The sequence below is a fragment of the Belonocnema kinseyi genome, chromosome 2 (assembly GCF_010883055.1).
Source record: "Belonocnema kinseyi isolate 2016_QV_RU_SX_M_011 chromosome 2, B_treatae_v1, whole genome shotgun sequence".
Classification (NCBI taxonomy): domain Eukaryota; kingdom Metazoa; phylum Arthropoda; class Insecta; order Hymenoptera; family Cynipidae; genus Belonocnema; species Belonocnema kinseyi.
This window is the reverse complement of record NC_046658.1, coordinates 39456794-39469608: the sequence shown is the minus strand read 5'-3', so window position 1 is coordinate 39469608 and position 12815 is coordinate 39456794. Positions and strand designations below refer to the sequence as shown.

Here is a 12815-nt window from a genome sequence, read left to right as displayed (position 1 = left end):
ATATCTAGTCGGGAGTGGTGCTGACTGAAAACAGATGATTTGGAGCGATTCGCGCGCCATCTGTTGGTCATTCTAAGAACTTATTGAACTACCCTCGTACAATGTTCCTTTTGTATTCGTCACGTACCGGGCGGGCAGAGTTATTTACAGTAGTTGGACGTGGCTGATCCGCTCTCCCTTTTTAAATTTCTCTTCAAATTATTAACACTTTTTTTAATTGATGAATTTTCTCATTATACTTATTTATAATTATAACTTATATACTGATATACAATTTTCTAGTTGAATTCAAAAATGTTGTCTTTTTTGGCGTATCTCATTCCATTTACGAGAAACGTTCTATTAATTCCAATTTGAAGCATTAAAATAAAAGTTAGGTATCTGAAGTCATCGAAACCCGTAAATTCCGAATTATTATGTTTTAGGCTGTTAACTATAAAATTTAAAAAAATCTACTTCTAAATTTTAATCCTAAAGCTTAACAAAGGACCCTTGAGTGTCGGCTATTCTATTGAGATAGCCTCTCTGCTTGTTATTTATGATCGTATTCTTATTTCAATTTCGGAAAGGATAGTTTAAAGCCTTTAGGCCATTTAAACAAGCTTCCTGGACCTTTAAAAATATCTACCTGAGTGCCTGCGGAGAATTTCTCCGAGGTTCTTTGACGTAAAGAATTTTTAGTATATACTCAAAAATTCTTTTCGGTAGGGTGTAGCGATTAAAGAAAATTAAAATTTTAATAAAACCTTACATTTAAATATTTTGTCACGAGAATTATTTATAACAATGGCTATTGTTAACTTCTCAAATATTTTTGTGACAAGCAGTCATTCGTCCAAAAGCTTAAAACAATTCCAGTGCAAAAAAAAATTTCTATGCTTAAGGGCTAAACTTTTTAATTTGTTTGTCTAACTTGTTTATTTAAATTGTTACATTTTATGAAATATTATCAAATATTTATTATTTTAAGGAATATCTCAAGTCGTTCTGGCGATTAAAGAAAATTAAAAATTTTTTAAATTTGATATTTGAATATTTTGACACAAGAATTGTTTATAAGAATGGTTATTATAAACTTTTAAATTAGTTTTGTTATTAAATGTCATTCCTACATTAATGTGAAGCACTTTTTGTAACAACAAATTTTTTTACTGACAGGCCCACAAAAAAAAGCTGTCTGCACGAGACAAGTGATCAGGTCACCCTTATGGATTTCGAGCCACTGAATCCGAATATGGCCACCGAATTTGTCCTACACGTCTCAATTTTCCCTTAGATGCAAAAAGTAGGGCAACCCTACCGATAGAAATCTCTAAGTATATTCTGAAGATTCTCTAGGGTCAGAGAAGCTAAGAGATATTCTCCGCAGGCACTCAAGTATATATATTTAAAGGTCCAGATAGTTCTTTTAAATGTTTTAAAGGCTTTAAAATGTCCTTTCCGAAATTGAAATAGAAATACGATCATACATAACAAGCAGAGAGGCTGAAATTGAAATAAGAATTCGACCATAAGTAACAAGCAGAGAAGCTATATCAATAGAGTAGCCGACACTCAAGGGTCCTTTGTTAAGCTTTCAGATGAAAATGTAGAAGTATATTTTTTAAATTTCATAGTTAACAGCTTAAAACATACTAATTCGGAATCTACGGGTTTCGATGATTTCAGATATCTAACTTTTTTTTCAAAATGCTTAAAATTGGAATTAATACGACGTTTCTCGTAAATTGAATGAGATACGCAAACAAGACAACATTTTTTAATCCAACTAGAAAATTGTATATTACTATATAAGTTATAATTATAAATAAGTATAATGAGAAAATTCATTAATTAAAAAAAAAGTGATAATAATTTGAAGAGAAATTTAAAAAGGGAGAGTCGAATTAGCGACGGCCAACTACTGTAAATAACTCTGCCTGCCCGGTACGTGGCGAATACAAAAGGAACATTATATTACCGTTGCACCACTCTTAAAAGGACCACTAAAAGGACCTTGAAAAGGACCAAAATCTCTCAGACTATCTCAGAGACTAAATCATTTCAAATCGACTCTGCTTATAGTCTCAAATGGGCCAGTCTAATTCGCCAGAGAATACTCAGAGATGTCTATCGGTAGGGAAACCTTGGGGATCTTCTAGTCACACAGGCCATACAAAAAATTTGTCTGCACGACACAAGTGACTAGGTAACTCTTATGTATTTTGAGTCGCTGAATCCAAATCTGGCCTCAAATTTATCTTGCACGTCTCAGTTTCCCTCTAGATGCAGAAAATAAGGAAACCCCTAGAGATTGATTGCACGTTATTTTGATAGTACCAGTATGCGCGAAAAAAGACACATCGATATTATATTGTTAAGTGCAACGACTTAGAGACTTAATTTGTACACATAAATTCTTTAGTGTGCCTTATATGTCCCCTAGCTTGAGTAATTCTAGAGAAATTAAAGGCCTTTCTCAGATTGTATAGATTTACACAGAAAAAAAAACATAATATCCTTGACAGTTTTGTGTAGGAAATCAGTCACATGTCCCGTACAACTTTTTTTGTGGGCCTTTGTGACCAGAAATTCCCTAGGCTTTTCTTTAAATTTTGCATCTAAAGAGAAAATGGAACAAGCCCGAAAAATTTGGGGTACAAATTTAGATTTAGCACGCAAATCTGCAAAAGATATGGCATTTTCACCACGTTCAAATCTATATAATATGAGAAAGATCTTCAATTTCCATAGAATTACCCAATCAAGAGGAAACCAAAGGCACGCTAGAGTAACCTAGGGAAACTGAGACGTGTAGGGCAAATTCTAAGGCCATATTCGGATTCAGCGGCTCACAACTTTTTTTTGTTGGCCTGTGTTATTAATAAAAAATAAAGGAGGCAAAAGTTTGGAGCTTATAGCCTTTTCATTTTAGAAATGAGGTTTTCAATAATATAATTAACTATTTAATTCAAAATCTCCTTTAAATTAAAATTTGTTAATAAAAGTATTAGGGGTTGAATGCAGCGAGAGAAAAGCTTGCAAGATTAAGCAACAAATACATTATTGAACTTTATAAATGTATATATGATCGGTGCAATTTAAATATATACATTATATTTAATAATATTAAATCCATTTTCTCATTTATCAGTCTTGTCATTGACTTTTTACCAAATTATTGCCTCAAACGTTTTAATTACAATTACCATTACTTTTTAACAATATTTCCTTCAAAACTTGAAATTGTTAAGATTTTAAAGGTACAAAGATTCTTTACTATGCAACTTAAGTTGTAGTCTTACATATTTTAATTGTTATTATATTTATATTGGATATAAGTGATATATTTTTTATTAATTCTTCTGATCATGTATATGTTTTAAATATTTTTGTCATTGAGGTCTTAAATATTATTAATTTTCTGATTACCTACATTCAGAATTGTAAGAATAAATAATATTTTTAACTTTAACAAATAATAAAATCAATAATATCAGCAAAATAAATCATAGAAACATAAAGTTTGAACTGCTTTCAAAATGTATCTCAAAATTAAATTTTATTCATATTCAACTACAAATTTTCATGACTTTCTTTTTTTCAAATAATTAGTAATAGTTACATCAGGTTTTTAATTAATACCCCTTTTTTTAAAGCAATTGAATGCAAAAGTCAAACCTACTTTTTGTGGCGTTATCTGTTGGATTAGTTTGACCGACATTTTCCCTCCGGATCGTAAGAGAATAGAAAATACTAACTTGCACCGCCATTTGTTAGAACCTTACGGAAGTTACAAATAAAAAGGTTTTATTTGCAATAAAAGATATTGAGGCAATTAATCGAGATAAAAAGTATCCTATCCCTCAAGTTGGATCAAATTACATACAGTATGCACATTTTAATCAAGATCGGTTAAGTAGTTTCTGAGTTTAGTGGCGACAAACATCGTGGCACGAGATTTATATAGGGGTAAGTAGGGTAAAGTGGGAAGCTTTTTTTGGAGCTCCGTTAAGTGAACATAAATAATTATTTTTTTATGTTTAAACTTACTATATCAAAGAAAATCAAGTAAGCTATCTTTTTGTCACAGAAACTAACCGAAAATATTGATCTTCCTAAGAGTTATCGAGCTCCGACTGATCATGTTCAAAATGACCAAAATTGAAAGTCGTGGGGTAAAGTGGTAAACTTTACAAAATTTGATAAACCTCACAAATCTTGTAGCAAATTTATCAAATCTTTATTTTAAGTCAAAGAAGGTTCAAAGAATACACCCAAAGAGTAAATATGAAAAATAAAAAATGTTTGCAATAAAAAAAAATTGATGATATGATCGTTGACAATCCTTTTTGTTACATGTAATTGTATTGTGTCTGGTCATGATTTCGGGCATGAGTTGCAGACAAATGGTGCAAAAATCACGATCTTCATCAGAGCTAGAATTTTCTAGTTTCTTTTTCGATAAATAAGTTCACAACACTTTTTTTAATCATTAACAATGAATTGACAACATTTTGATGCAAAATGACGCCTCATTAGCGATTTTTGACATTTCCCACTTTACCCTAAAGAAAGTTTCTAACTTTACCCCGACACCACATTTTGCAAAAATGTGAGTTTAATTTTTTTACAATGTATAAATGACACGAAATTATTTTGCATTTTTAAAATTAAGACTATAAAGAATACTTTGAGTATATTTACAATCGGTTTATCTCGAAAAACAGTTTAAAAAAGCGATGTGCAAACTTGGGAGAAAGAAATTTCGAAATCATTTGAAGACTTTGAGCTGCTTTGAGCATAGTCAGAGAGCACAAACACATTTCTGCACGCGTTGGTATACCATAAAGATATGCTTACGGTAGTAACTAACAGATGTCAGTAGCGCATGACATCTGTACTTTGATAGTTTGCCCGGGAAGTGCCATTTCCCACTTTATCCCACTTACGAAAAGGTACGTGTGATCGACAGTGCCCTCAACGGTTGAAAACAACCAATTAGGTATTTTCACTTCAACCAGAAGGTAGCTTCATCTGCTCGAATGCGGGGGGGGGGGCGATCAAATGCATGGGACAAAGCTTTATTTTTGTAATATCTTCGTGTAATGAATGATGATAATAATAAATAAATAAAATATAATAAATAAAATAAAAAATTAATGAAAATTTAGGAGGCAGTAGGATATTGGGAGCAGCTCAGAAAGCGGTTTTATTAAACACCTGTCCCATTGTGAGAACTTTCTTGATAATCAGGTAGCAATCGACTATAAACCTGTGACGTGGCAGATGGTAGTTCTAAGGAAGCATCCAGAAGTGACTGTCACCTCCAACGCTCGCGGCTGCTCGTAATTGTATATCTGCAACGTAATCGCAAGAGGTTTCAAGCATCGCATTAAATTAACTTATAACATCCTTATCTCATTAGTCACTTGATTTATGTTAGTCCATGGCTAAGATGTGTAACCGGGTTCACCCGAGTAAAAGTTTTGAATAATAATAATTTTATTCTTTCATTAAATAATTCTTACCAAATGGAAACTCTTTCTCAAGTACATTTATACCGAAAAAATTAGTTTTTACGAAGATATTAGCAAAATATAGCAAAAATTTACAGAATCCAATGCATGTGGCTCATTGTTTTCCCCTCAGCAGTCAACGCAGTGAATGCAACTGGTGGTGGAATTGAAAATATATGTAGAATAGAGATAAGGAACCCAAAGTCCTGTACATTGACTTCACCAAAAACGAGCATTTTTTTGTCGGATGTACAATAACGCATCGAAATGCTAGATCTTCTCGACCATGGCACTAGTGTGGTACGGGTATCGATGGCCGCCGTCATGGTTCGTTTAAATATAATCTCAAGACTAAAAAAAAATCCTAAATCTTTGAGACATTATAGGATCACTACAATTACATAAACGTCAAAGATTTTTCGCCATGAATAAAATTATTTAAATCTTTTTTATATAAATAATAATTTAGCTGTGAAAATCAAATATCACAATCATACATAATGCTAAATGTGTCTAGCAGCTGTCATTTAATACCCGTGCCACACTAGCTCCATACACAGAAACGGAAAGTATTCTAACCATTTTCTTAAAAAAATTTATTTCTCATTTTCGGTTATACCACTTTGGTCACCTTATTTCTATTCTTCATGCGAACATACTTAATTGGATGCCATAATGAAAATATGCACGTAAACCATAAGCTAATTTAATTATGCCTAATGGCATACATTAGGTAAATTTTTTTATGTTATTTATTTAAATTTCATTAATTGATTATATATCTTAATACACATCTAAAATGTGTGCCACTTGTTTCTTAAGTATTTTATTTATTATTAAATTATCAAAAAACTTGATAGCATACATTAGTTAATTGTTATAAAATACTGCGAATTTTTAGCTTTTAACCATGGTCATGTCCGCTCTGCGCTGCCATTGGCTATACGGAACATATGACCATCAGTGGTGGGAGTTGGGGAAGTTGCGATAGACGAATATCTTGGCTTGCAATAAACGAAACTTGCAATGAACGAAATTTGACTGTGCATGCAAAAAGCAAGCAGTTCATACTTAAAATTATAAATAAATTGTTATATTATTATAAAAAACACAACAATTAATATTGGAAAATACAATTTTCCAACTTTCCTGGATGGTCGCGTGCCTACCCACCTAAGGACGCCGATAGACTTTGCGATTGAAAATATTTGAATCATTTTCGAATACTTACCTAGAAAAACATTATTAACCATTCTTTATGACAAAACAAATAGGTTTAAACTGTTCTACGGTGTAAAGTGTACTTCGAACTATAATTACTCCAAATCTGAAGTAAAATGTTTAAATAGTTTGTGAATTAGAGCGAGTTAAAGTGAAAAAAGACGGGAATTTCTTCAGTTTTCAAAATTCGTATTTATTAAAATTATTTCAAAAACGAACAGAGCTATCTACCTGTCCATCAGGTAGCTCACTCAAAAAATACGTGTCGTCTAGTTTCGTTTAAAAATAACATATATCTTCGCCGAGAGATTCTGTGACTTGAAGTGTAGAGCCTGCTTGATTTGACATAGATTATGTCAAACATTCAAACAAATTTTAACTGTTTGCGCATTCCTTTATTTTATTAAAAAATCGAATACTAACTATTTTAGATTTCAAAATCGACGGTTGTTAAAAAGACTAGAGTAACTCACTCTGCTTTAAAAAATGCGTATCTATGATTATACACGCAGAATTGTTGATAAAACAATTAAGGAAATAAGAAAATATATTTTCTTAAATGTTGTTCATCAAAAACTTTTTTTTTGATGAACAAAAATGTCGGCGAAGTTTATTCCTCGATTAAAACGGGCACCCTGATTTGCCTTCTGCTTCGGTTCGCCAATATAATTAAAAGTGCTTTAAATAAAAACTATACAAGTTGACATTTTAGGATCGTATTCTCAATTTTTTAAACCTATTTTTTAATGATTTAGAATTAATTAGTACTTTGTGTTGCAGGGGAACGTTGATGATGAAGAAAGTCAAGACTTAAGTAACTCAATGGTAAACGATTTAGTTGCTAAAATTTTGGACGAAGATGTCGTTGTGGGTGACGATGTCTACGCTACTCGCTATAATGGAAATTCTTCTCTACGTTATCATTCTGAGACTCAGATGTCCCAGTTGTCGCAAATCCAGAAAAGCAGCTCTGGTGCAAATCCTTGCACCAACAATGATTTCTGTAGACTGACTCAGCAATTTCCGTCAAGAAGAATCTCAAGTGATATATCAAGCATAATCGAAAATGACCGCGATTACGGTAACATCTGCGGTGGACTGAACTCATTAAGTCTAAATGTGTGTACGGGACTTGAAAAAGGAAACGTTTTTACCAATGGTTTCACAAATAATCCACACCATTCTGAAATGCATCATCACAATCTAATATCTAGCCAACAGTCTCCATGCACAAGTAGAAATTACGCTCCTCCGTCCAATGGACTGTTAAAAACGACTAATGGAATGGATTATGGTTCACGGCCCGCTAACTGGACCGAATCAATTATTGCATCGGAATGCCCTAAAGATTTGTTTGGGAACTACCAACAACAAATGCAGTCTTGTTCAAACACAGACTACAACTTCAACGTGGCTCGCAATTTGACGCTAGACTCGCCAGACAACGTCACTCTAAACGACATGCCACTGCATTGCAACGTTGGCCACAATATTCCTCAGAACGTGCACAACAATCTTATGCACAACGTCCACGAAGCTTACAACATGACTGCTAATGGTCAATCTTACAGACCGGGTTCCGCGATGACTGACCTCAGCGCTGATTCGGGGTTTCTATCAAATTCACCTTTACAACACTTTTCGCCCGTCGATTCAGCTTTACCGAACTGTTTTCCTAATAATTTTCCACGAAATAATTACGAAGATTTCAAGGACCTCCGCGACGCGCCAAATATGAACGTAAGCAACATGACACCGAGCAATGAACATCAGCTCTTCTTGCACCAACAGTCGCAAGTCTTCAATCAGGACAGAGCAGCCGAGCAAAACTACAAGCGCTTCATTAACAGATACCCGGTTCCTAATGAGTACGCCATGTCTGCAACTAACGATCTGAACTATGATGCGGTCTTAAGCAATCAGGACCAGCGGATCGAAAACAATATCCTCAAAATGCTCAGTCCAAAAACGAAATCTAGAGAAAAAACAGTCTATTCTCCTATTGGTTTTCCCAGGAATCTCAGCTCGCGTAACACGACGGTGGAACCATCAGCAAAGTATAACTACCAACCAGTCAACGGTTATCCACGTTACGTCACTAATAACGGAAATAGTTTAAAAACTGTTCCTCAAAGCGCGAACGGTATGACCTATCCCAATGGCCTGAAGCGCGCAAACACTCCTTGTGCAGCTTACAAGCTCCCCAACGGTATGCCGTTTCCTTCAAACAACCATCTTTCCCAACAATTGGCGACTAATACGGTTGACAGCAACATCTTGAATCGCATAGCCAAGCAGCGACAGCAACGAGCTAAAGGAATGTCTGCCGTGCCTCCTGCTGATGTTTTATTCAAAGGATTGATGCAAGGAGCCTCTGGGACGCCTGTATTTCCATCAGTGATGCCCATGCCAGTTCCAATGACCGTCCCACCACACCATCCGATGTCCGTTTTGTTTGATGGAGGATTGGGCTTGCGAAGTGGAAATGCAACTGTCAAGCGAACCGGATCGTCAAAAATCTTACATTTGAGACTAGAGCAGACGTATGAGCAATTCAAACAGCTAGAAAAGGAGCGTAAGAAGTGCGAGGCTGGCCTTGCTGCACACTTTCCTGGAAAGAAGGTAACAAGCGCCAACAACATACCAACTCCGCGTCTGCAAGGAAGTCCATCCCGTGTTGATCGCCTCATTGTGGATCACATGCGAGAGCATGCAAGGGTTATTACGCTGATCGCCAAAGTAAGTTTCGTTTTGACAAATGTATCATGTCCATTAGACCTAATGCCGTACCTTGCTGAATAACAAATTTAAAAAATCAATTCGGATATTTTTAGAGGTTCCCTAGTCGAGTTTCATCTTTTTTATTGAATTTTTTAATTATTTTGAAGTTCTAAATGTCTTGTCTCTTTAATACATTTTTATGCACATCGAATTTTTTCCTTTGTATTACCAAGACCAAGTCATCTTAGGATGGTTAATTCTCAAGTAAAATATGGAAATTATTGACTATAACTATATTTGAAAACAATTTTCAATAACATTGAAGAAATTCTTTGTTTAGCTAGTTTTTGTAAATAATACACCATTTTCATTTAAAAAGTTTATTATTCCACGAAGTAACTGAACTTTCATTGTAAACATGTGCAATATATTTTTAGTTATACTTATATAAATAAGAAACTCCCTAAATAACTAAGAAAATTTTATCAAATTTAAGCATTCTATAGATAAAAATTAACAACATTTTTTTCCTTGTATTATACTTCAATGCTGATAACCTTTCAATATTATCCGATCGGCTTTTCCTTTTCAAAACTTTATTCAAGATAAATCTTTAAAAAACGCAAGGTTAATTTAAAACTAAACTTAAGGTTAATTCAAAAATATATTCTAGGCGAATGCAAAACTTAATTCCATTTGAATTTAAGATCAATTAACGCGAAGTGGCACCGAATTTTTGGCCAATTAAAATTTTAATTATTTATATACGGCATGTCTGTAAAATGATTTTCTAATAAACAAAAGACTCTTAATCCTTTGAAGGGCAGTGGAAGTATTCTTTCCAACTTTTTGTATATACAAAAATGTATAAAAAATTGTTTGGTTCCAATTTTAAACTTCAAACGGTATAATATAGAAATGAGGGTATTAAAAAGTCAAGATTTTTTATTTCGTAACGTTCAAATATAAATAAATGTAGGTAGCATTTGTATTTTACAAATTTATTGTACCAGATTACGATCGCCATCGAGCGCTACGTGCGTGAAATTGAGGATAACGATCCCTATAATAGGAGATGACAATATTTAGACATTTTCTCAGAAGGGTTGCTCTCATCTGGGAATAAATTCCTTAATGGAGAAAATCTGACGAACGGGGATTGCGCACTGGTGCCAGATGAAATACAAGAACCGAATCCATTTCAGATCATGCAGTTTCTACACTTGAAATCGAAAAATCTCTCAGGGGCAAAATATGTGGCTTTAAGTTGAAATTAGGCAATACGTATTTTTGCTCCTTGTTAGAAAAAAATTTGTTTACGAAGTTAAGCGTGTTTGATTTTTTTCTTTGTTTCTGAAAAAATCCACACTTATATTTTTAGTAATTTTTTTGGTGAATTTGTACTATCAGAGAGAAAATATCTTGTGAATTTTATGAGGACTGAATAACTTTTGTGGCCTAGAAATTTTTTTTTATAAAATCGAATTTTCGCATTTTTCTTGCAAATAACAGATACGAAAAAATGTTGATAAAATAGTTTACACATTTAAAAAAGTTTTACACCAATTTTTTTACTCATTTATGATATGTTGTACCATTTCCGAGAAAAATAACAAATTTAATATTTCTTTCGGAAAAACTGCAGCCGCAGTAGAGCACACCATTATTTTAATTGTAAAAATCTGTTATTAACTATTATATTATAAATTGCTCTTCTGTGAAAATTTTCAAAATCGCGACACACTTGTCGTTTGGCATTTAAATTTATTCTTCGAGTTTTATCATTTATTGTGAATCTAAATTTGCATAGAGACATTAAACTACCACATAATGATAGAAAAAATTATGAAGAGAATTTTAAATTTAAATCGTTCATTTATATATAAAATTTGAAAAAACAATCTTAAGGATTTTTGTAAAATAAAAAGATATTCTATAAGTTTGATGCGGGCTACGCTATTTTTGTGGTCAAGAGAATTTTTTTCTTTGTAGATATTGAATTATTCATTTTACTGGGAAATGTTGCAAGATACCATAAATGAGTTTAGATCTTTTTTTGAACTTTTTTAACTGTGCAAACTATTTTCTTAACTATTTTTCGTATCTGTCGTTGTTTGCAAGAAAAATGCGAAAATTCGATTTTATATATGAACAAAGGTTCTCCTAGTCACATATGTTATTTAGCTCGCATAAAACGAACAAGATATTTTCTTTATGATGGTAAAAATTCAACAAGAAATTAAAGAAAAAAGACATAAGTGTGGGTTTTTTGAGAAAATCGACTTTTAATATTTTAAGAAAAGCCGCCGTCATTTGATTGATTTTAAACAATTTCTAAATTGTCTCATTGATTTCGGGAGAAGGAGATAAACTCTACGAGAGTGTAGAAAGAAACTTTAAGTATCTCAGTTAGATCAAAATTTATATAATTTTAAAGAAAAAATGTTTTTTTTTAACAAAAGCAAAAAATTCAAATACACATAATTTAGTAAACATTTTTTTTTCAAAAATCGCAAAATTAATTATCGCCTAATTTCCTCTAAAAACAACATATTTTGTCCCGGTAAAATTCTGTGACTGTATGTAGAGCCTGCCTGATTTCAAATGGACACGGTCCATGTCGATGTTTTTCTATTTTTAATAAACACAGTTCAAACATTTTCAGTTTGAATTATTTCTGTGTTTGAAGACCTCGAAAGAAAAACTGTTTAATTTTGATGGCGTTTACTTTGGAAATCCAGTCGTGACGTTTACAGTTCGAAAATTTAAATAACCGGAAAAATATTTGAAGCGCGCAAAACGGCTGGGAATTTTTCTCTATTTTGAGTAGCCATTCCGATAGAGGCAACTGACAATTTTTTGAAACGGTTCTGAGTTCAATTTTATTTAAACAATGTCAATTTGCCGTGAGGAATTGAAGTACGTACTTTATTAATTACGTATGGTATGTTGATATAAATGTCAAGCGGACAAATGGAGCTGATATGCATATACTTCAAGTTCTGAACTTTCAAATGAACGAAATATTTTTTCCCAAGTTTATTTTACCCATAAATATTCTTCCAACTACAATTTAAAATATACATTATAATTTTGTTTTGGTAAATATATTATTTACTATATAAATAAACAAAATTTTAAGCCCTTTTTATGGTTTACAAAGTCATCAATAAAAAAATTCGTTCATCTGAACGTTCAGAACTTCAAGTACATCTGATATGCGGTGTCTAAGCACTGGATCCCATTAACCCTCTTTAACCTGGACGGTAGAGGGGAAAATACGAGGGTAGTTCAATAAGTCCTTAGAATGAAGTATAAAAACAATTTTTTTTGGGTAAATTTTTTTTTATTTTTCAACATAATCTCCTTGGAGCT

The 12815-nt window shown here is 32.8% G+C and overlaps 1 protein-coding gene across 3 annotated transcripts in view; it reads left to right on the top strand.

The window, feature by feature from the left end:
- The window catches only part of LOC117167151, a 94855-nt gene that overhangs the window by 50594 nt on the left and 31446 nt on the right, over positions 1-12815 (top strand). For all 3 annotated transcript variants that reach the window (XM_033351871.1, XM_033351870.1, XM_033351872.1), the window contains exon 3: positions 7500-9458. In XM_033351871.1, the coding sequence (XP_033207762.1) occupies positions 7500-9458 (1959 nt within the window). The remainder of the gene's footprint in view (positions 1-7499; positions 9459-12815) is intronic.